Raw genomic sequence first — 24,987 nt, 5'->3', positions numbered from 1 at the left:
ACAAAGAATCCGGGCTGATTTGGCACGAAGATTAGAACAGCTCCAAAGGTATAACTGGGCCCTGCTTTAACAAAGGGTATTCTACTGCCTCAGAAGACACTGCTAGGGACATAAGAACATAAGAACATAAGAATTAGGAACAGGAGTAGGCCATCTAGCCCCTCGAGCCTGCTCCGCCATTCAACAAGATCATAGCTGATCTGACTCAGCTCCACTTACCTGCCCACTCCCCGTAACCCTTAATTCCCTTATTGGTTAAAAATCTATCTATCTGTGATCTGAATACATTCAATGAGCTAGCCCCAACTGCTTCCTTGGGCAGAGAATTCCACAGATTCACAACACTCTGGGAGAAGAAATTCCTTCTCAACTCGGTTTTAAATTGGCTCCCCCGTATTTTGAGGCTGTGTCCCCTAGTTCTAGTCTCCCTGACCAGTGGAAACAACCTCTCTGCCTCTATCTTGTCTATCCCTTTCATTATTTTAAATGTTTAGCAGAAGGTAGGCACACAGCATCATAGAGCATCATAGAGCATCAAGGGAGAGAGACCAGCGCAGCAGTTCTTTTAACTGACTTCTCTAGCCTCGACGTCCTGCTATTGAAAAGGAAGGAAGAGCATCACCATCGCGGCAGCAACCGACCACAACTAACGTGGTACCACTAAAAACACCACGATCGACCAACTTCGAAACAAAATTCCACAAGAAAGAAACCGAAGAATTGAAAGTTTCCACTCTACAACCTAGCCCTGACTACCAATAGATGAAAACATTATCTAAAAAGACTTTGAAACCTATTTTAACAAAAGAAAACGGGTACTTATCCCATAAGTCCAAAATGTGCTCTACCGCATCAGCGAACACCACCCAACTGAAGATTGCACAGTGAGAAATCTTCTCCGACGTTCAGGGTACGGCAAGCAGAGCCTACAGAATCCAGCGAACCCCGAAATCGCGAACCACCGCTAATAACCAGTAAAGGATTGGTAAGCATATTCCCTGTTTGCCCTGGAGTCTAATCTAATCAGTGTTAGGTATTGGGAGGTGGGAGGTGTATTATTCACTGTAACCCCTTTGAATGTGTGATATACTGTTCTTTATTTAGTAATTATAAGTTTGACATGGTATTTTCTTGTCTTTAATTAAACCAAAGTTCTTTTGCACCAAACCAGTTGTCTCTTGCATTTTATCACATCCCCCAAATAAATCCGGAGTTTAGAACCCAGGGAGTGGGAGTGATTCGAACCTTAGAAGGTCAGAGGTGAACCTGACCCCCACACCACCCCCTACAGTGGATGTGTGGTCAATGATGGTGATGCCTGACACCTCGGCAGCCACCTCTGCCCAGATAGCTTTGAGAAGCTGTGGAGCAGACCTCCCAGATGCAGGGAAAAGGATGCGCCTCCTGTCATCCACTGACCCCACTGGTATCTTCAATTTGGCGTTGGAAAAGTGAGTCGTCCTTGTGTTGCCTTGTCCAGCTGCCATGATGGCCCTTCGTGAACAGCATCTGAACTTTTCAGATGAAGAGAATGAGCAGAACAAACCTGCAAGACATCCCCTTTAAGAAGATCAATGACCAGATCCCTCTTTATGAGTGAATGAAAGTGAGCTGAAATTGGGTCCACATTCCTTGCAGCGGCCCTGCAGCGCCCCGCGGAGGCCATTTGACGCTCCAATACCGCCCCACTCCGATTTCAGAGACAAAGTCCCTAATTTTCCAACTTTTTTCCAGCCATCTCACCAAGCGCCACTTTTTCAGATAATCCTAATTATACGCCCCAAACCAGGCGTGGGGCAATTTCACACCCCCCCCAGATCTCATATATTGCTTATTACAAGAGGACTCTTGCTCCAAATAACAATTGAAGAAAATTAGTGACTTGTAGCAGTAAGCTGGATTGAAGCATCAGCTTTATTGTCCCCTGTGTGATGGACACAGTTTACTTCCTTTAACCATGCTAATATTTTTGATGGTCAATACCTCTGGTATCCAGCATACTCACGTGTGCAGCTAACTAGCGACTGTACACCTCACTCTTTGGCAGTGGGAGGTGTCCATTGACAGTTTTGTTTTATGTCATGTCTTTCAGCCTTGACTTTCCAATGGCTCAGTTCAGTTTATTTCTTCCACTTTATTGAGAGCTTCCAAATTTGGCCAATCACCAGTCATTTGCACGTGAGCGGATTTTGAAATCCAATACTTTGAGAGCTGTGTTGACGTCTGCAATGCACCCGTTGGGGGCACGCCTGACAGTCCGTGCACAAGCGTAGAGCGCAGTGGAAGAGCTGAGGAAGTGAAGCCAGTCCTGTGAGCTGATAGAGCGCTAAGAGTAAGTGGCTGTTTCCGGAAAACTTTTTATATTTTTGTCGGGAAAACGTTGATTGCATGGTTATGGACGCTTACATGTGGCACAGTATAGTTAAGAATTATTTTTCCTTTTCACTTAACTGATTATAAATTCAACTTTAGAGACTTCCTACAGGTTACACATTTGGGTCGAAGTACATTATAACAAAGTTTATTTCAAGTCCAGTGAATTACACTGTTTGGGCTAAGTTTTATTTACCAAAATAAAAGACAGGTAGGTCCTGGGAGGGAGGAGAAAACACACAAAATAGCAAAAAACAAAAAATAAAAAATCACAAAATATTTACAAGATCCTTAACTAAGTAAATGCTGCAAAAAAAATTTAAAATAAAAACGTTAACTTACGTTTTTTGCAAGTCTTCATATGTACCACCGTTTTTGGGGCAGCAACGCAGGCTTTTCTCGGGCTTTTTTTTCACCCAGAATACAGGTGTGCCAAACGGCCAATTTAAAGCGATAGTGCTTTTTTTCGTCTTGCATGTCAGTGGTCTTCAAGTCTTTGGCCAATTTATCTGATACCTTTTTCCACCAAAACGGTGAAATATTGCCAAAAAAACAGACGCAAGGCTGGCCAATTTCTAGCCCTTGGTATTAAACTGTTCCAATTCTGCCTATATTTGCAATGTTCTCAAATAAATTGCGCATTAAATCAACTGTAGTCCTGTGCAGGATTAGGAGGACATTTTGGACAATTTAAAGAGGTGCTGTGAGTGGGGATAGGGATATATAGAAACATAGAAAATAGGTGCAGGTGTAGGCCATTCGGCCCTTCGAGTCTGCACTGCCATTCAATAAGATCATGGCTGATCATTCCTCAGTACCCCTTTCCTGCTTTCTCTCCATACCCCTTGGTCCCCTTAGCCATAAGGCCATATCTAACTCCCTCTTGAATATATCCAATGAACTGGCATCAACAACTCTCTGTAGCAGGGAATTCCATAGGTTAACAACTCTCTGAATGAAGAGGTTTCTCCTCATCTCAGTCCTAAATGGCCTTCCCCTTATCCTAAGACTATGTCCCCTGGTTCTGGACTTCCCCAACATCGAGAACATTCTTCCCGCACCTAACCTGTCCAGTCCTGTCAGAATCTTATATGTTTCTATGAGATCCCCTCTCATCCTTCTAAACTCCAGTGAATAAAGGCCCAGTTGATCCAGTCTTTCCTCATATGACAGTCCAGCCATCCCTGGAATCAGTCTGGTGAACCATCACTGCACTCCATCAATAGCAAGAACGTCCTTCCTCAGATTAGGAGACCAAATCTGAACACACTATTCCAGGTGAGGCCTCACCTAAGGCTCTGAACAACTGCAGTAAGACCTCCCTACTCCTCTACTCAAATTCCCAAGCTATGAAGGCCAACATACCATTTGCTGCCTTCACCGCCTGCTGTACCTGCATGCCCACTTTCAGTGACTGATGAACTGTGACACACAGGTCTCGTTGCACCTCCCCTTTTCCTAATGTGCAGCCATTCAGATAATATTCTGCCTTCGTGTTTTTGCCCCCAAAATGGATAATCTCACACTTATCCACATTATACTACATCTGCCATGCATTTGCCTACTCACCTAACCTGTCCAAGTCACCCTGCAGCCTCTTAGCGTCCTCCTTACAGCTCACACCGTCACTCAGTTTAGTGTCATCCGCAAACTTGGAGATATTACACTCAATTCCTTCATCTAAATCGTTACTGTATATGGTAAAGAGCTGGGATCCCAACACTGAGCCCTGCGGCACTCCACTAGTCACTGCCTGCCATTCTGAAAAAGACCTGTTTATCCCGACTCTCTGCTTCCTGTCTGCCAACCAGTTCTCTATCCACGTCAGTACATTACCCCCAATACCATACGCTTTGATTTTGCACACCAATCACTTGTGTGGGACCTTGTCAAAAACCTTTTGAAAGTCCAAATACACCACATCCACTGGTTCTCCCTTGTCCACTCTGCTAGTTACATACTCAAAAAATTCCAGATTCGTCAAGCATGATTTCCCTTTCATAAATTCATGCTGACTTGGTCTGATCCTGTCACTGATTTCTGAATGCACTGCTATTTCATCCTTAATGATTGATTCCAACATTTTCTCCACTACTTATGTCAGGCTAACCAGCTTATAATTACCTGTTTTCTCGCTCCCTCTTTTTTAAAAAAGTGGTGTTACATTAGCTACCCTCCAGTCCATAGGAACTGATCCAGAGTCGATAGACTGTTGGAAAATGATCACCAATGCATCCAGTATTTCTAGGGCCACTTTCTTAAGTAGTCTGGGATGCAGACTATCAGGCGCTGGGGTTTTATCGGCCTTCAATCCCATTAAATTACCCTAACACAATTTCCCGCCTAATAAGGATATCCTTCAGTTCCTCCTTCTCACTAGACCCTCGGTCCCCTAGTACTTCCGGAAGGTTTTTTGTGTCTTCCTTCGTGAAGACAGAACCAAAGTATTTGTTCAATTGGTCTGCCATTTCTTTGTTCCCCATTATAAATTCACCTGAATCCGACTGCAAGGGACCTACATTTGTCTTCACTAATCTTTTTCTCTTCACATATTTATAGAAGCTTTTGCAGTCAGTTTTTATGTTCCCTGCAAGCTTCCTCTCGTACTCTATTTTCCCCTTCTTAATTAAACTTTAGTCTTCCTCTGTTGAATTCTAAATTTCTCCCAGTCCTCAGGTTTGTTGCTTTTTCTCACCAAATTATATGCCTCTTCTTTGGCTTTAACACTATCCTTAATTTCCCTTGTTAGCCATGGTTGAGCCACCTTCCCCGTTTTATTTTTTACTCCAGACAGGGATGTACAATTGCTGAAGTTCATCCATGTAATCTTTAAATGTTTGCCATTGCTTATCTACTGTCAACTCTTTGTATCCTTTGCCAGTCTATTTAGCCAATTCACGCCTCATACCGTCGAAGTTACCTTTCCTAAGTTCAGGACCCTAGTTTCCGAATTAACTGTGTCACTCTCCATCTTAATAAAGAATTCTTCCATATTATGGTCACTCTTCCCCAAGGGGCCTCGCACAACAAGATTGCTAATTAGTCCCTTCTCATTACACATCACCCAGTCTAGGATGGCCAGCTCTCCAGTTGGTTCCTTGACATATTGGTCTAGAAAACCATCCCTGATACACTCCAGGAAATCCTTCTCCACCGCATTACTACCAGTTTTTTTTGGCCCAATCAATATGTAGATTAAAGTCGCCCATGATAACTGCTGTACTTTTATTGCACACATCCCTTATTTCTTGTTTGATGCTGTCCCCAACCTCACTACTACTGTTTGGTGGTCTGTACACAACTCCCACTAGCGTTTTCTGCCCTTTGGAATTCTGCAGCTCCACCCATACTGATTCCACATCATCCAGGCTAATGTCCCTCCTTACTATTGCATTAATTTCCTCTTTAACCAGCAACGCCTCCTTTTCCTTTCTGCCTATCCTTCCTAAATGTGGAATACCCCTGGATCTTGAGTTCCCAGCCTTGTTCACCCTGGAGCCATGTCTCCGTGATGCCAATCACATCATATCCATTAACTGCTATCTGCGCAGTTAATTCGTCCACCTTATTCTGAATACTCCTAGCATTGAGGCACAGAGCCTTCAGGCTTGTCTTTTTAACACACTTTGCTACTTTAGAATTTTTCTGTAATGTGGCCCTTTTTGTTTTTTGCCTAATTCATGCTAACAATTGGTAAGGGACCCATATCCTCCTCAATTTCCAATTGATTGGGCTAATGCTGGAAAGATCAGTTGCTAATGGAAAAAGGTGATTTATTGGGTGATCTGGTGGCCTCAAGGTTCTATCATGCACTTGTACCCAACCGCAGTATCACAGACCTGAGAAAATCAGTCACCTCCAGTGGCATCTGTGCGGCCTTGATTGCAGCAAAGTTGCTGGCCCCAAAAATGCATGGGCCATGATCCTGGCAGTTATCATGGGGTTACTCCCACTGCTGCTCTCCAGCAATGACACTGCCAGAGCTTGTGGGATCAGTAGAAGGGCACCTCTTTTGAATCAGGGAGGAGGGTGCTGGCACCTGGCACCACAATGAATGCCTGCCTACTTAACTGCCATCGAAGAGGAGTGCCCAAGCCCTTCTCCAGGGATAGCCTGGCCCCTATGTAATGGGGCAGAACCATATTTTATTTTGAAAACTCTTGACCTTTTTCAGAAGTCGAAGCTGCTTCTCTCCTGCAGGCTGTGCATTGCATCTCACTAAGCGTATCAGCCTCCAGTGATATGCCAAGTCTCTCATGGGAGAAATATTAGACAAGATAAATATAGTGAGAGAGGAAGTATTAAGGGGCTTAGCAGCTTTGAAAGTGGATAAATCCCCAGGCCTGGATGAAATGTATCCCAAGCTGTTAAGAGAAGCAAAAGAGGAAATAGTAGAGGCTCTGACTATCATTTTCCAATCCCCTCTGACTACAGGTGCAGTGCCAGAGGACTGCTAATGTTGTATCTTTGTTTAGAAAGGGATAGACCGAGTAACTACAGGCCAGTTAGCCTAACTTCGGTGGTGGGGAAATTATTGAAAAAAATCCTGAGGGGCAGGATAAATCTTCATTTGGAAAGACATGGAATAATCAAGGACAGTCAGCCTGGATTTGTCAAGAAAAAGTCATGTCTGACTAACTTGATTGAATTTGTCTCGTTCAGTTGTGGAGAGTGACCATCAAAGAAGGAAATAACAGGAGAAACTCCAGACTACGAACCTTACCCAGAGGATAAATGGATAAATTACCGCTTAAATACTAGAATATATTAAAACTCGATTGTGCTTAAAATAAAGGACTACTGTTAACCAAGTTTTTGTCACCTCTGAAATCCTTACATCAGTTCAGTGGAGGCTGGTAAGATCAAGGAAGGTGAGAACACACTACCTTCAGTGTGCACTTCTGTAGCTGTGGGCCAATGATTATTATAGTTGCAGCATTTTTGGCATGTTTTCTTGGGTTGTGGCATGTTTGTGGGTTAAAAATGCAATAAATTATTTGGGGGAGCTTTGAGCTGGAAGATCAGCTCATAATTGTCCTCTGTTTCATTATGGCTCTTTGAAAACAGATTTTGTGCTGATCTGAATTTTTATAACATATCCATTTTTATCCTGCAGGTTTGAAAAATTGGACAGATTTTCTCACTGAAAATGGCAGGAAGATTTTTTCAGGAAGAGCTTATGCTTTCACTCTCTGAGGTTACAATTGGTCTTGTTACATTTGCAATTGTTCTTATCATCATCATCATCAAAGGCAGAAGAAACAATATGAATGATGTTGGCTTCCCTCCAGGCCCCAGGTCATGGCCAATTATTGGAAATATGTTGCAGTTGGGAGAATACCCTCACTTAACACTTACTGAAATGCGTGAAAAATATGGAAACGTCTTTTGTATAAAGCTTGGAATGAAACCAGTGGTAGTGGTGAGTGGTATGGAAACAATTAAACAAGCATTGATCAAACAAGGAGAGGCGTTTGCTGGAAGACCAGATCTCTACAGTTTTTCAGTTATAGCCAAAGGGCCAAGTCTGACATTCACTGAGAAATATGGGGAAGGTTGGAAGTTACACAAAAAGATCGCTAAGAGTGCCCTGAGAACTTTTTCACTGACAGAAGCTCAGAACTCAACATACTCGTGTCTCCTTGAAGAACATGTATGTGCTGAGGTTACAGAGTTAATCAAAGTATTGTTGAATCTTGCAGAAAAGGAGGTTGGATTTGATCCAGTTGGACCTATCACCAATGCTGTGGCAAATGTCATCTGTGCTCTTTGTTTTGGCAAGAGGCATGACCATAATGACAAAGAATTTCTTAGTATTGTCCAAGCCAATCATGAGGTTATGAGAGCATTTGCTTCTGGAAATATTGCAGACTTCCTCCCATTTTGCCGTTACCTACCAAATCCAGGTCTTAAGTTCGTTGACCGGTTGAACACATTTATGATTAAATCAATAGAGGAACATTATGCAACATTTGACCAGGTAAAATAAACTCATATTAAACAAAGAACCAGGGTTTATATACCTAAAATTAGAAGTTTGTTAACATTAGTTGGGATCCAATTCTGGATGTACATGGCTCTGATATTCCTTACTTTATGTACACTTTCCAGACACCACTGAGAAGAAAAGGGGATGGACCACTATTGCACCATCCCAATTTTGGGGGCTTTTCAAACGGCTGGATCTAGTTCTGCGACCGCAATAGGCACAGCTTCAGCATTGTAATGTAAATGTTGAGGGAGGGCTACTCCTGGCCCTATTGCCTCATTTTCCTCATTCTTTGCTGAAGAAGCGTCCATTTACAGTGGCGCCACAAGAAGCTGGTGCTGGGCTTTGTAACAAGACCAAAGCATCCAAGGAGGCCCAGCAGCAAAGCAAAGAGGACTGAAAAGAAAGTTTTTACACTGACCCACTGCATCCTTGGTCCTTAGGCTTTCTAATGTTCTGCAACAGCAGCTAGAAGGCCCTAAGGTTGGCAAGACAGGACTGCAGTTACAATCCTGAGTGCTGAACATCCACACTGTTCTGGCAAACCTCCACAATAACTTCAGTTCAAGTCCATCTGAATGGCCAGAAACTAGGATGGGATTTAATTATTGTCCTGATCTTGTGCCCAAGTTTCCTGAATGGCTTTGTTGGGACAGAGCTTCCACATGCCTCTTACCAGGCAATCGATGTAAGGTGTAGGCCTTGATGTGGGGGATTCCAAATGTCGTAGTTCCCACGCCCCAATGTTAGGGACTCGACATATAGTCAGCATTGACTGGCTGGTGGTAATGACCCAAGCCAGATTTGAGACCTGGACTGTCAACGATCAATACATATTTTGATCCGGGGGCTGCAGGGGCATCAAAAAGTTTCTCCTGAAGGTAACTTAACACCCTCTTCCCCTGGGACCTGGCCATCTACACTGGACTTTCACCAGATCTTCAGTTGCAGCCCCAGCCTGCCAATGCCATGCACATCATGTTTAACTAATTTACTAGAATTCTTTGAGGATATAACGAGCATGGTGGATAGAGGTGTACCGATGGATGTGGTGTATTTAGATATCCAAAAGACATTCGATAAGGTGCCACACAAAAGGTTACTGCAGAAGATAGAGGTACGCGGAGTCAGAGGAAATGTATTAGCATGGATAGAGAATTGGCTGGCGAACAGAAAGCAGAGAGTCGGGATAAATGGGTCCTTTTCGGGTTGGAAATCAGTGGTTAGTGGTGTGCCACAGCGATCGGTGCTGGGACCACAACTGTTTACAATATACATAGATGACCTGGAAGAGGGGACAGAGTGTAGTGTAACAAAATTTGCAGATGACACAAAGATTAGTGGGAAAGCGGATTGTGGAGAGGACACAGAGGCTGCAAAGAGATTTGGATAGGTTAAGTGAATGGGCGAAGGTTTGGCAGATGGAATACAATGTTGGAAAGTGTGAGGTCATTCACCTTGGGGGGGGGAAACAGTCAAAGGGAATATTATTTGAATGGGGAGAAATTACAACATGCTGAGATGCAGAGGGACCTGGGGCTCCTTGTGCATGAATCCCAAAAAGTTAGTTTGCAGGTGTAGCAGGTAATCAGGAAGGCGAATGGAATGTTGGCCTTCATTGCGAGAGGGATGGAGTACAAAAGCAGGGAGGTCCTTCTGCAACTGTATAGGGTATTGGTAAGGCCGCACCTGGAGTACTGCGTGCAGTTTGGTCACCTTACTTAAGGAAGGATATATTGGCTTTGGAGGGGGTACAGAGACGATTCACTAGGCTGATTCCGGAGATGAGGGGGTTACCTTATGATGAGAGATTGAGTAGACTGGGTCTTTACTTGTTGGAGTTCAGAAGGATGAGGGGTGATCTTATAGAAACATTTAAAATAATGAAAGGGATAGACAAGATAGAGGCAGGGAGGTTGTTTCCACTGGTAGGGGAGGTTAGAACTAGGGGGCACAGCCTCAAAATACGGGGGAGCCAATTTAAAACCGAGTTGAGAAGGAATTTCTTCTCCCAGAGGGTTGTGAATCTGTGGAATTCTCTGCCCAAGGAAGCAGTTGAGGCTAGCTCATTGAATGTATTCAAGTCACAGATAGATAGATTTTTAACCAATAAGGGAATTAAGTGTTATGGGGAGACGGCGGGTAAGTGGAGCTGAGTCCACGGCCAGATCAGCCATGATCTTATTGAATGGCGGAGCAGGCTCGAGGGGCAATTCTTATGTTCTTATGTTTATCATGGGCCCTCCCCCAATCCTGCAAACTTTGGGATTCGCGGCAAAGGCCATGATCGGCAGATCTTCGCTCTTCTGCCAAGATGCATCTCCTTGTGGCTTTTTGGGGCCTTGATTCTGATTCCCAGCACAATGCCCTGCCAGGAATGTGATGCGCTGGGAGTGTGAGCAAGCCATCCTTGTACCCTGGAACACCAAATTCATAGAATCATATAATTCAGAGATGTGGCGAACTGAACAGGAGGGGTGGGGTTAGGCATGTCCCGGCTGATATCTTTTAATCTTGGCCGTTGATACTTCGAACATAAGAAATGGGAGCAGGAGTCGGCCATACGGTCTCTCGAGCCTGCTCCGCCATTTAATGCGGACATGGCTGATCCGATCATGGACTTCCCTGCCCGCTCCCCATAAACCCTTATTCCCTTATCGGTTAAGAAACTGTTTATCTCTGTCTTAAATATATTCAATGACCCAACTTCCATAGCTCTCTGAGGCAGTGTATTCCATAGATTTACGACTGTCTGAGAGAAGAAATTCCTCTTCATTTCAGTTTTAAATGGGCGGCCCCTTATTCTAAGATTACACCCCTCTAGTTCTAGTCTCCCCTATCAGTGGAAACATCCTCTCTGTATCCACCTTGTCAAGCCCCCTCATAATCTTATACTTTTCGACACGATCACCATTCATTCTTCTGAATTCCAATGAGTAGAGGCCCAACCTACTCAAGCTTTCCTTATGTCAACCCCCTTATCTCCGGAATCAACCTTGTGAATCTTCTCTGAACTGCCTCCAAAGCAAGTATATCCTTTTGTAAATATGGAAACTAAAACTGCATGCAGTATTCCAGGTGTGGCCTCACCAATACCCTGTATAACTGTAGTAAGACTTCCCTGCTTTTATACTACAACCCCTTTGCAATAAAGGCCAAGATTGCATTGGCCTTTCTGATCGCTTGCTGTACCTGCATACTAACCTTTTGTGTTTCATGCATCAGGACCCCCAGGTCCCGCTGTACTGCAGCACTTTGCAATTTTTCTCCATTTAAATAATAACTTGCTCTTCAATTTTTTTGGGCCAAAGTGCATAACCTCACACTTTCCAACATTATACTCCATCTGCCAAATTTTTGCCCACTCACTTAGCCTGTCTGTCCTTTTGCAGGTGAAATATTATTGTTATCTTGGTACTATACCTATGCAAGACATTTAAAAAAAAAATAGCACTAATTATGTAAAGTGTACCATTTTCTAACTTGTAATATAATTTTTGTGCATATTTTGGTAACATTTCAGGGGAAATCTGAATTGCTCAATAAATCTAAATGTTATGAAAGGAAGTTGTCTGTATACCCTGTACTTAAGTTGTTATTGCTACTTACTCAGTCTTTTTATTAAGTATTTTATTTAAAAAAGATCAAACTTCGTTAGAGGTAGCCTAGAAACAGACACTTTGCAAACAACTCAACTGATGTGAGATCATGAAATTCCATCAATAGAAATAGGGTTGTTGGTTGCAATCCCCAATTCATGCTTTTGTAATGTGTTAAAATATGTAACATTCACATTACTAAATATTTCAAAATAATAAATACTGAAGTAACTACATCACTGAGGTTTCTGGAGAATTCGATAGCTGTTAGTCATTTAAAAACTTTTTTTTCACAATGTAAGGTTGAAAATCATTTAATGTGGTGAGAGTGCTACTGAGATATAAGTATTTTTTCAGTCAATGAGCAGATGGAATTATGAAGTTTAACTTGAATATATTAAGAGAATGATAGTACAAACTTACTGAACTTTTTCAGCCAACATGACTGTAATATAGTTCCGCCTTATGGGCTACTGTTCTACCTAGTGGACTACTTTAGGGTCTTAGACCAATTCAGTGCCAATTTGTCATGCAAAATCTACATGTAATCAAATTATTTAATTTTATAGAATTGTGTTCGAGATATCACTGATGTTTTCATTGCGCTCTGTGAAAACAAGCAGCAACAAACAGCTCTATTAACTGATGAACAGATTATTGCCACTGTGAATGACATATTTGGAGCAGGTAAGCTTAACAGACTGTCACATAGATTCCATAAGCTAAATTTGTATGTACTTTTAAAGTAGGTGATATTGCAAAAGTAACTGGAAAATGATAAAGTGCCATAACATCCACAATGGTATATTTACTAAAATATGGAACAGAAAGTTGGGTGGCAGTGTGAGCTGCGAGGAGGATGCTATGAGGCTGCAGAGCGAATTGGATAGGTTAGGTGAGTGGGCAAATGCATGGCAGATGAAGTATAATGTGGATAAATGTGAGGTTATCCACTTTGGTGGTAAAAACAGAGAGACAGACTATTATCTGAATGGTGACAGATTAGGAAAAGGGGAGGTGCAACGAGACCTGGGTGTCATGGTACATCAGTCATTGAAGGTTGGCATGCAGGTACAGCAGGCAGTTAAGAAAGCAAATGGCATGTTGGCCTTCATAGCGAGGGGATTTGAGTACAGGGGCAGGGAGGTGTTGCTACAGTTGTACAGGGCCTTGGTGAGGCCACACCTGGAGTATTGTGTACAGTTTTGTTCTCCTAACCTGAGGAAGGACATTCTTGCTATTGAGGGAGCGCAGCGAAGGCTCACCAGACTGATTCCCAGGATGGCGGGGCTGACCTATCAAGAAAGACTGGATCAACTGGGCTTCTATTCACTGGAGTTCAGAAGAATGAGAGGGGACCTCACAGAAACGTTTAAAATTCTGACGGGGTTAGACAGGTTAGATGCAGGAAGAATGTTCCCAATGTTGGGGAAGTCCAGAACCAGGGGGCACAGTCTAAGGATAAGGGGTAAGCCATTTAGGACCGAGATGAGAAGGAACTTCTTCACCCAGAGAGTGGTGAACCTGTGGAATTCTCTACCACAGAAAGTTGTTGAGGCCAAGTCACTAAATATATTCAAAAAGGAGTTAGATGAAGTCCTTACTACTAGGGGGATCAAGGGGTATGGTGAGAAAGCAGGAATGGGGTACTGAAGTTGCATGTTCAGCCATGAACTCATTGAATGGCGGTGCAGGCTAGAAGGGCCGAATGGCCTACTCCTGCACCTATTTTCTATGTTTCTATGAAATTTCATAAAAGCTGATCACACAGAGCAAAGTTACTTATATTTCTAATAAAACCCTTTCGTCTCTCTCTAACTTCAATGATTTCTTCGAATTTCATGGAGACCATATGCAAAACTAATTTCTTAACCAGTTTCGCCGAAGTTTTATTGAAGGGTCTTTGGAGTTAAAATTCTGCTGAGCACAATTTTAGTGTGTTGGTTACCCACTTGTGTAAAATTCTCATCTGCAGTATCTTAATGATATTTAGCATTTGTTTGTGGAATATTCGATAATCATTTCATTTCAACACTATACTGAAGATCAAATCCAAAGTACTGCAGTCAATGAAATACTTTCATATACATTGACATGTACTAGGAACATAGATCAGGAATTTGGACACACATCAGCATTTATCAGACATCCATTAATTTTATTGAATGAAAAATCTAGTGATGTACACTGACCTTTACGTTCAAATTCCCGATATGTGTGACCACTCGGTCAGTTGTGCAGATTTATAAAATTTATCCTATACTTTACAGTAAATGTTCAAAAATTGTAGATTTATTTATATTCAATATATTTCCATTTTGCAATGAAAGCAAAATCACAGCTATAGGGCTAATCTCAGATAATTGTACTCCCAGCTTTGCCTGTTGAGATTATATATTGGGAATTGGAAGATTAGTGGGTTCCACAGGTTTTCAATCCTTTCAATTTAATGGATGAAAAATCCTGCTGATTTCCATGTTCAAATTCCCAATTTACTCTTCCGGCAGGCAAAGCTCTGTGCTGTGAACGCAAGTTTATAAAATATACCCTATGGTCTGAAGGTTCCGTTTTTTTCAGTGCAATTCGGCCAAACCAGCACACAAGATCAAGGAATTTCAAGGGCAAATTGAGTTGCTGCGATTTTTCACATTGGTTTACAAAAAAAAATCACGCTGAACCCACAATACTGGCTACGTCCCAGATCAAATTAATCACCATGGCAAATTATCGCTAATTGCACCCGTTTGTGGGCCTTCGAGGAGGCTCTTAAAGTTAAGCTTTTTATTTTAGGTGCAAGGACCCGATTGGGCACCTTTCAAAAGCTTTTTTTAAAGATCTTAAATTTGCAAAGAAACTGACTACTGTAAACCAATAAAACTAGTAAATGGTTCTGCATAATTTAAAAAAATGTTATTTTCAGTTTTTAAATTGGGTTATTCATGGGTGGTAGGCTGGACACTTGTTAAGAATGCTTTTTTTTTGTGATAAACCTATTTTCGGCTGTATTAATAAAACTGCACCTGGTTACCATTCTTAAATATATAAGGAATATTTTTTAATGCAAACCCGCCCCCCCAGAATTAATTACTTTCTAAAATGATGCCCGATTCAGCTGGTTCATGAAAATGTTTTACATTCGGTGATATGCAAATGAGTTTGAGCCAAAAAATTCAATTCAGAAAACTAGCACAATTTACACCCGGATTTCCGATTGCATCTAAAACAGAAACTCGACCAAAATATATGTTTATTGCGGAAACTTATTTATTAATTGTAGCAGAAACCATTAAACCTCCAGTCATCTATGTTGATAAAATATCCTGAGGTGTATCTTCGAACATTATTTATTGCTGTCAAAGTTTTATAATAGTACAAATTTCCAGGAAACTGCCGTACATAATAGACACATATTGTACAGAAGCTTGGCCATTTCTAGAACTGATTAACTGAAATATAAGAAAATTCAACAAAGAATCTTTAACCTAACTTTCCTATTCTAAAATATCTGTTCTCTGTTGTGGTGGATATACATGTAAACATGTAAAAGGGTGCAGTGATATTGGCAAACTAGCATTGTTGTGAAGCAGTTCAGTGAAGCTAAAGTGACAATGTAGCTGGGATTCTCCTCCTAATCCTGCCTGAATTGGGAGGGAATGTAGCAGAGAATGACAGAAAATTCAGGTCATAAGATCTGCTGCCACCTCACTACCTCCACCCACTGCCGGGACCAGTGTTGGCTATCCTTTCCTGCTCACTGCATGCAAATGTTGGCGGGGCAGGGCTTAGGACCCCTTCAGATTTCCAACCCATCCACCTTGCCTACCACTGATTCCCAGGGCTACTATGAGGATGAAAGTAGTCGGCTCTGGGAAGTGGCAGTGATGACCCTTTCCCCAATGGAAGAAGAAGGCCTTATTGCAGCTTCCTCTGCCCTCTATTCCAGCCCCCATTTACCTTCTTGCATAGGCCTTGGCAGCCTGACAATGCTGATCTTCCAATCTTTGAGGCTTCTGCAGCTTACCAGCCCAGCTGCAACTTCTGGTGGTGCTGCAGAGGCCCTGTTACAGCATGGCTGGGTTTTTGTGGCCGGGCAATGATGTTACTTTTTGGCAGCAGGAATCCCTTTGGGTGCCTGTCATGCATGAGTAATGAACCTTGACCTAGTTTTCTGAATCGTGTTCCAGTGGTTATAGAGTGGTGGGCAGAAGTGTTACCCTGGTGGAAACCTGCTGCTGGCTTGATAATCTTGGCCTATAACTCTGAAGACCAGTTCCGATTAGACCACCTGTTCTCCCAAAACTTTTAAGATCAAAAGCCTAGAGCATCCATGCATTGTGCTTTCTTGGTTATGCAAATTTGATTTTACGTAATATAGCAGGGCTGGAACCAATTCTGCGCTACCAATCTCGGATAATAGCTATAGGGGCTGAAATTGCGTATCACACCGCGGAATCTCGCCCTGGAAGCGAAATTGGGCTTACCACCCCTGACAGGAAGTGGAGCACAATGTTGTGTGCTCCATTTCCCCTCGGGATGGGATCGGGGGTGTTACCTGGATGAATGTTGAAGTACTACACGGACTCTCGGTGTAGCATTGATGCATTCCAAGGGCCTTCCCCTTTAATTGAAGGGGAGGGACGATGTGAGCCTTTCGATGGGCCTCCACTTGACCACCGGAGATGCGGGGTGCCGTGGCCACAGGCCGGCACCAAAATGGAGTACCGGGCTACACGATCACGGCATGCACCCCGTGAAACCGGAAGAGAAAGGGGCGACAGGTAAGTCGGCAAAAAAAAATGATGCTGCGAACATACTCTAAGTTTCGCCCGCGATTGGTGTGTAGCCCAGTTCGCAACCCACGAGGCTGGCACTGACATAGCCCACGGCAGCCTCACGGGCGCTGCCCAATGTTTGCTGCAGGCCAAAAAGGGGTCACCACACACACCGATGATGTCATCGCCGGAGGCGCAGTGGTCCTGGTCACTATCAACGGGGACGGAGTGCTACTGCTTTCGGGCCTCCTCTAATTCCCGTGCAATTTTGCAGGAGCCAGTTGGGCGCCTCCCTCCCCAGACAAAAACATTTTTGTGCCCCATTCGCACCCCCTCGGAGGCACTAATGTTAGGCGCACAACAGGGGAATTTTGCCCCCATAATATATACCACCACAGTCCTACATATGATGCAATAGAATGATCAACTTTTCTATGGTGTGTCGGAGAATTGTCTTTTGTTTTGCTAGACCTTTAATGGCATTCAGGAAAATACATGTGGATTGGATTTTCCTTTAAGCTAACCACAGCACAATGGCATCTGGAAGTAGTTACCGAAAGATAAGGCAACAACTGTGAAGTGGATCATTAACTTTCTGCTGCTGTTTTCCAAACTTTTGTGCACTTTTGCCCTAGTCCAAATTGTTTTGCTTGAAGTGCTTTGTCTAGTTCTTTTCTAATTTACATAAATAAATATTTTTAGATTTTGAAAGCTTTTTTAATTATTGTTTTCATAGTTATGATGCATAAATGAGAGAAACTATTTTAATCCATAAGAATACTTATCAGTACTTGCTGCTCATGGGCTCAATTTTGCCAAGCCTGTTTTCTGGCATATTGCCAGAGTTGCGCCCGTTTTTCTAAGCCAGAAATGCGGCAGAAATATTTTGCCAAAGTTTCCTCGTTATATAATTCAAATTTGGCGCTGCGCAGCATGTCCAGTTGCCTGGGGGTGGAGCCTGCTGTCTGCGCTGAAAAAACGATGCTGCACCTTCTGCGCACGCACGACAAAAAAAGTGACATGTTTTACATTATTTCAATAGACGCGCATGCGCAGTACAGCTCCGGGTTAGCAATCGGCCATTTTTAAAGAGCCAGTTGTGTGTGTGAGAAGGAGTGCTGTGTGAGAGCATTGGAAAAATCAGATCTGCAGCAATACAAGATGCAATGCGGTGCAAGGACCAAGAATTTCTTACAGGATGAAGTGGAGGCACTAGTTACTGTGATTGAGGCCAGATGGCAGGAGCTGGACACCAGCAGAGGTCACACAAAAGTTCCACCCAAAGAAATCAAGAAACACTGGAACCAAGTTGCAGAAGATTACTGTGCAATGGTGACCACCACAAGATCTGAAGGCCAGTGTAAAAAGAAATGGCAGGATCTTGGTCAAGTAGTTAGTGTAAGTAATATTTTCACTTAATCAATGGAATTGCAATTGTAAATGTGATCAGCTGTATATGTTCCACCCAGCAGAAAGATACCCTCTCTAAAAGGTTGCATTTTAATCTTTGCAGAGGAAGGTGGCACGTAATAAAAGGGAAAGAACTCGAACAAGAGGAGGCCCGGCAAATCTGCAGCCACTGACACCTTTGGAAGAGGGGGGTCGCTGCTTTGGTGGGTCCTTCCTGAAGAAAAGCAACCACCACTGCACAAGATGGGCCCACACTCGGGAGAGGTTAAGTCCTGCAAATTCCACAGTCTGGCTTTGCTAAATGTTAAGTGCTGCGCAGGCTAACCATGCTTCGGTTCCTGGGGATCTCTCCGTCAGCTACGCTTTGGTTGATGCAGTGTGCTCTCATTCATCGTGGTCCTTCAAATCAGCCTGCTGCCTGCGCTGTGTGAGCCTACTCATGCCACCACCCTGCCTCTCCCCTGCTGCTAATCATTTGTCTGTGTTCTGTTATATTTTGCAGAAATTTGAGGTCAACCTTGACTATGCAGAAGAAAATTCAGATGAGGACGAGCCTGAAGAGGAGAACATCTTCCAATCCCACCCTCCAGACCAAGAGCATGGGGGTGAAGTGGAGGGGATGGAGATGGATGAAGCCCCCACTGTTTTACTGACTTTGGAGGAGGTGCAGGTGCCGCTGATTGAGGTGCCAGCCCCTTCCGTGACAAGTGGCTTGAGTGTTGGTGGGACATTCCATGGTTTCCTACCGTTCGAGGCTGCATGTCCCGGAGGTATAGTGCAGTGAGGCACACCCAGGGCCCCACCATCCAAGGCTGCAGGTCCCAGTGGGATGCAGCGAGGCACTCCCAGGGTGAGGAGGGGAAGGAGAGCTCTGCAATGCTCTCCTGAAGTGCAGGATCTAACAGATGTGGTTCGCATGATGGCGATGAGTATGGAGAGTATTGACCTTACGCGATCACCCCTGGACACCATTAATGGGGTGGGTGATGAGATAGCATGACTGTCGGGAGAAGTAACAGCAATCTCATGAGAAATGGGAATGATGTCCGGGACCATGAGGGAGGGAATATCTCCGTTAGCTGAAACTATGTCCGTGACCATGAGGGAGGGAATGTTGCAGGTCGTTGAGACACTGTCAGTGCGCATCAGGGACGGCATGCTGGAGTTAGCTGCTGCAATAAGGCAACACATCCAAACCCCGCGCCCATTGACAGAATCAAATGCCACTACCACTCCTATCCCCACACCAGCCTCCTGAAGAGCCCCAACTGGGCCCTTTGCATTGCCAGCTGGGCCCTCCACATTGCCGTCTGCCATGCCCCCCTCTTTTCCCCCCCCCCCCCCCCCCCACCCCTCAACAAGTGCGCACTACCCGAGATCTTAGAATAAGCTTGGTGCCAACCCCAGAAATGCTGCGCCACTGCCTGCGGGCAGGGGTGGTGGAGTTACCAAGAAAAAGCGCGGCGGGCAGTCTTCAAATAAGGTGGAGGAGCGATGGGTGCAGCCTTTCTTTGCTGTTGTTATTGTTCTTACTGTTGTTACTGCAGGTATAGCAGTTATCATGGGCGACTTTAATCTACATATTGATTGGGCTAACCAAACTGGTAGCAATGCGGTGGAGGATTTCCTGGAGTGTATTAGGGATGGTTTTCTAGACCTATATGTCGAGGAACCAACTAGAGGGCTGGCCATCCTAGACTGGGTGATGTGTAATGATAAAGGGCAAATTAACAATCTTGTTGTGTGAAGCCCCTTGGGGAAGAGTGACCATAATGTGGTAGAATTCTTTATTAAGATGGAGAGTGACACAGTTAATTCAGAGACGAGGGTCCTGAACTTAAGGAAAAGTAACTTCGATCATATGAGACCTGAATTGGCTAGAATAGATTGGCGAGTGATACTTAAAGGGTTGACGGTGGATAGACATTTAACGATCACATGGATGAACTTCAACAATTGTACATCCCTGTCTGGAGTAAAAATAAAATGGGGAAGGTGGCTCAACCATGGCTAACATGGGAAATGAAGGATTGTGTTAAATCCAAGGAAGAGGCATATAAATTGGCCAGAAAAAGCAGCAAACCTGAGGACTGGGAGAATTTTATAATACAGCAGAGGAGGACAAGGGGTTTAATTAGGAGGGGTAAAATAGAGTATGAGAGGCAGCTTGCTGGGAATATAAAAACTGACTGCAAAAGCTTCTATAGATATGTGAAGAGAAAAAGATTAGTGAAAACAAACGTAGGTCCCTTGCAGTCAGATTCAAGTGAATTTATAATGGGGAACAAAGAAATGGCAGACCAATTGAACAAATACTTTGGTTCTGTCTTTACGAAGGAAGACACAAATAACCTTCTGGAAATACTAGGGGACTGAGGGTCTAGTGAGAAGGAGGAACTGAAGGATATCCTTATTAGGTGGGAAATTGTGTTAGGGAAATTGATGGGATTGAAGGCTGATAAATCCCCGGGGCCTGATGGCCTGCATCCCAGAGTACTTAAGGAAGTAGCCCTAGAAATAGTGGATGCATTGGTGATCATCTTCCAACAGTTTATCGACTCTGGATCAGTTCCTATGGAGTGGAGGGTAGGTAATGTAATGCCACTGTTTTTAAAAAAAAAAAGGAGGGAGAGAGAAAATGGGTAATTATAGACCAGGTATCGTGCATCGACTGACATGATGTGATGCATATCGTCACACATGAGCTGCACATTCATGGAGTGGAAGCCTTTTCTATTCCTGTACATCACAAAATCCTTCAAAGGTGCTCGCAAGGTGGGTACAATCAATGCAGCCCTGTACTGTTTGGTTAGCCAGAAATCCTGGAGAAGCCCACAGCCCTGTCGAGCTTTGCTTGGGCGGTCATGAAGAACTTTATGTAGTCATTCCTCTGTGCATATACTGCAGCTGTCACCTGCCGAATGCAGACATGTGTTGCATGTTGAGAGATGGTGCACGCATCCCCAGTTGTAGCTTGAAACGATCCGGAGGCATTGACTGAAAGTGCAGCTGTGACCTTCACTTCAACTGACAACGCAGTCCTCCTGAAGCTTCTAGGTTGCAAGTCTGCTTTCACCAACTCTCAGATCTCAGTTACAACTTCTTTGCGGAAACACAGCCTTCTGACACAGTTTGCATCACTCGGGTGCAGGTACGAACGCCTGTCTACATATACCTGAGGTGGGTAAGGCCTCCTGCCCAGCACCCTACGGGTTCTGATGTTCCTTATGCGATGTCAAATCAATTGTCTCCTATGTAGCGCCATCATGCAGAAGGCTCGCATAAGGCATTGTCAGTATTACCCCATATTTAAATTTTGCCTTTGCAAGAAGCTCAAAACGGCAGGAAGGCAGGCAGGACAGGTTCTCTGTTCTCTTACCCCAATGTCAGTATGGATGGACCACACCCAGGTCTTGTGACTCCTCCCCCTCCCCTCCCCCCACTCCTCCCCTCTCTCCCCTCCCCTCCCCTCCTCCCCCCCCTCCCAGTAGCCTTCCAATCGCCACCCCCACCTCACCCCATCCACGGGCTTGTTTTCCAACACGAGGACGAGGACGAGGACGAGGACGAGGACGAGGACGAGGACGAGGACGCGCACAGCGGCTATGCCGTCCGGGTGTGGCAGGACCGCCGTGTTCCTCGAACCACCAGGCGTACATGGCAAGCCCCTCCACCCTGTTCTATCCTACACGATACGGACCTGTAGTCAGGGCTGTGGCCCTGCTGTTGCAACAACTACCTGGGCCCATTATCCCACATTTCACTGCTACTGTAACATGCAATGCCCATGCCCACTCCCTCTCACCTCTACTGTTGCAGCAGCCCCTGCAGAAATTTAGGGACTATGGGCCCAAATTTGGCCCACCCGTTTTTTCTGCGCATTCAAAACGGCGCCAAAAAGATGTCCCTGGATTCTGGCCACTCTGTTTACTCTCCCCGGGCTTGGCCACAGCGTGGCGATTCTATTGGGGGGCGGAGCTAGAGCCCTGCGGGTGAAAGAGTGCCGGCAGCACTGCGCATGCACATTGGAGTGTTCGCGCATGCGCAGTAGCGAATAACATTGGTAATCGGCCAGTTTCCTGTGCTCTCCCGTCCACACCTATCGCTGGCCGAGTGGCCTCCTGCACCAGCCAGCTGTCCTGCAGCCAGCAGCCTGTGTCTTCTGGGAGCCCAGCCCAGTCTGCCTGTGTCTTCTGGGAGCCCAGCCAAGCCTGCCTGTGTGTTCTTTGAGCCTGTGACCAGTTCCCTGTACTCTCCCGCCCGGTCATCCCAACTGCACCTATTCCCGGCCGAGTGGCCTCTCGCACCGGCCGGCCTGCTGATTTCCAGGCCCGAGTTAGGAAGGTAGGACTTCAGTTTTATTTTTTATTTCTTCTTGATAGCTTTTATGCTTCTTGAATGTTGTTGTGCTTTGTTTAGTGCCTTGTAAGGTCCTCTCCACTTCTCTTCCCGTCCCTATCTCTGGCTACCTGCGCTGATTTCTTAACTCTCTGCAAGGATTTTCTGTGCGGCCACAAGTGGCCACATACGCTAGCCTAAGTTAGTTTGGAGCAACAATTAGCTATCCAAAATGGCTTAAATGGCCAAAACTGGTGTAGGTGGCTGGTAACGCTCCCTTTGAAAAATACTAAACTAAACTAAAAAAATCCTAACTAACTCTCTTACACTGGCACAAATTGAATGTGAAAAATGGGAATTTTTAAGATACTCCAGAAAAATCAAGTTGTTCCAAAAAAAAAACTGAGCAACTCCTGGGCAATTTTGGGCCCATAATTTTTATAATACTTATATTTGTATTATTTTAAAAGCTATGAAACATTTAAGTGTTGCAGGAAATATCTTTCTTCGGAACAGGAGTAGGCCATGCAACCCCTTGGTCCTGTTCTGCATTTCAAATGAGATCATGGCTGATCTGTATCCTAATTCTATTCATCTGCTTTGACTCCATAACCCTTAATACCCTTGCAATGGTTAGCAATTATCTATCAATCTCTGATTTAATTGAGGTAGCATCTACGGTTTTTTTTGTGGGAGGGAGTTCCACAGTTCTACCAATCTTTGAATGAAGAAGTGCTTCTGAACTTCTCTCTTGAATGGCCTGGTGCTGATTTTAATGCTATGTCTCCTTGTCCTATTCTCCCTCACCAGTTTCTCTCTATCTACCCTATCAATTCCTTTCAAAATCCTAAAAAGCTCACTCAAATCATCCTTAACCTATATTTCAGGGTATACAACCTTAGTTTATGTAATTAATCTCTCATAATTTAATCCTTGGTAATATTCTGATGAATCTGCACTGCACTTCTTCCAAGGCCAATATATCCTTTCTACGATGTCATGTCCAAAACTGTGCCCAGATGTTATCTTTGCTCAATCTATGCAGGATTAAATATTGATATAGGATCTAAAAAACAACTAGTTGCAAAATGATTTACTTCTGGTAAAAGCAGTGTTACCCTCCAGGACTGTGAACCATGCTTTTATAAATCATTGTTGTGCAACCCACTATTGGTTTTGGATTAAACGCAAGGCTCTGCAGAAAGAGAATTATAGGTTGCAGGAGGCCATGTAAGGTGCGACTTGTTAGTTGTCAGCATGTGAATATTCCCAATGTGCCATAAATAAAAAATATTATTTCAGTTCTGTTTCAAATAAGTAGAAAATATTCATTCAATTTTTATTTTTCTTGCGGTCTTTGATGTAGAAGGAAATTTGGATCTTCCTAAGGGAATTGGAAGGGAGGAAAAGGCTTTTGCAAGATATCCCAAAGTCCTGTAACATGACCTGACCGTTAAGTCCAGATTTTCTGCTTCTTGTAGCATGATTTTATATGGTGATCAGCCGTATGGTTGCCAGAAATCAGGGGAAGTTCTGCACCACCAAAAATGTGGCATGCTTGCATATGGATGTTTTGTGAAACAAATGCAGACTGCATTTCACTCTTCATTTGGGGGAGTATGTTAGCCAACATGCTAATTTGTCAGTTCTAAATAAGACCAGTGTAAAATGGACATAGAGTTGCTGGATGATGAAAAGGTGGAAATTCATTTAAAAGGGTTAGCAGGTACTTCAGAATAATCTTAAACTTAATTTTAAATTGTTTTTCTTTCAGTTCCTTTTGAAGGTGGCTTAGTGAGTCACAGTGAATGGTGAGACATAACGGTACCCCCTGCAATGGTGATGAATGTGAAAGGAATGGCTTGGGCATTGTGGGGATGCTTTATGGTATTGGTGTGGGGTGCTGCCTGTTATGTATGTAAACACTATCAAAGTGTAAGACTTGCCATCAGGGGGCACACCTGTGGGAGACCCAAGTGTCACCTGCACAACCTGGGCAAGCGCCTACCATGCTGCCTCCTCACTCTGGAGTCACAATAAAGAGACCAAGATCAGAACAGTTTGAGCTGAAGATGTACAGTCTTGTGGAGTTATTCCCCTTGGAGAAGAGTGACCATAATATGGTAGAATTCTTTATTAAGACACAGATAATTCAGAGACTAGGGTCCTGAACTTAAGGAAAGGTAACTTCAATGGTATGAGACGTGAATTGGCTAGAATAGAATGGCGCGTGATACTTAAAGGGTTGACGGTGGATAGGCAATGGCAAACATTTAAAGATTACATGGATGAGCTTCAACAATTGTACATCCCTGTCTGGAGTAAAAATAAAATGGGGAAGGTGGCTCAACCATGGCTAACAAGGGAAATGAAGGGTAGTGTTAAATCCAAGGAAGAGGCATATAAATTGGCCAGAAAAAGCAGCAAACCTGAGGACTGGGAGAATTTTATCATACAGCAGAGGAGGACAAAGGGTTCAATTAGGAGCGGGAAAATAGAGTATGAG

At 43.9% G+C, this 24,987-nt stretch overlaps 1 protein-coding gene across 1 annotated transcript in view; it reads left to right on the top strand.

The window, feature by feature from the left end:
* The first annotated feature begins 2,280 nt into the window (after positions 1-2,280).
* Positions 2,281-24,987, top strand: part of cyp1d1 (cytochrome P450, family 1, subfamily D, polypeptide 1) — a 90,504-nt gene continuing 67,797 nt past the window's right edge. The window contains exons 1-3 of the mRNA XM_070870135.1: positions 2,281-2,332; positions 7,490-8,353; positions 12,531-12,648. Of these exons, the coding sequence (XP_070726236.1) occupies positions 7,523-8,353; positions 12,531-12,648 (949 nt within the window). The 5' untranslated portion in view covers positions 2,281-2,332; positions 7,490-7,522. The remainder of the gene's footprint in view (positions 2,333-7,489; positions 8,354-12,530; positions 12,649-24,987) is intronic.

This window comes from Pristiophorus japonicus, chromosome 1 (genome assembly GCF_044704955.1).
Source record: "Pristiophorus japonicus isolate sPriJap1 chromosome 1, sPriJap1.hap1, whole genome shotgun sequence".
NCBI lineage: Eukaryota > Metazoa > Chordata > Chondrichthyes > Pristiophoridae > Pristiophorus > Pristiophorus japonicus.
Note: the sequence above shows the minus strand (reverse complement) of the source record. Positions and strands in the feature narration are given on the sequence as shown.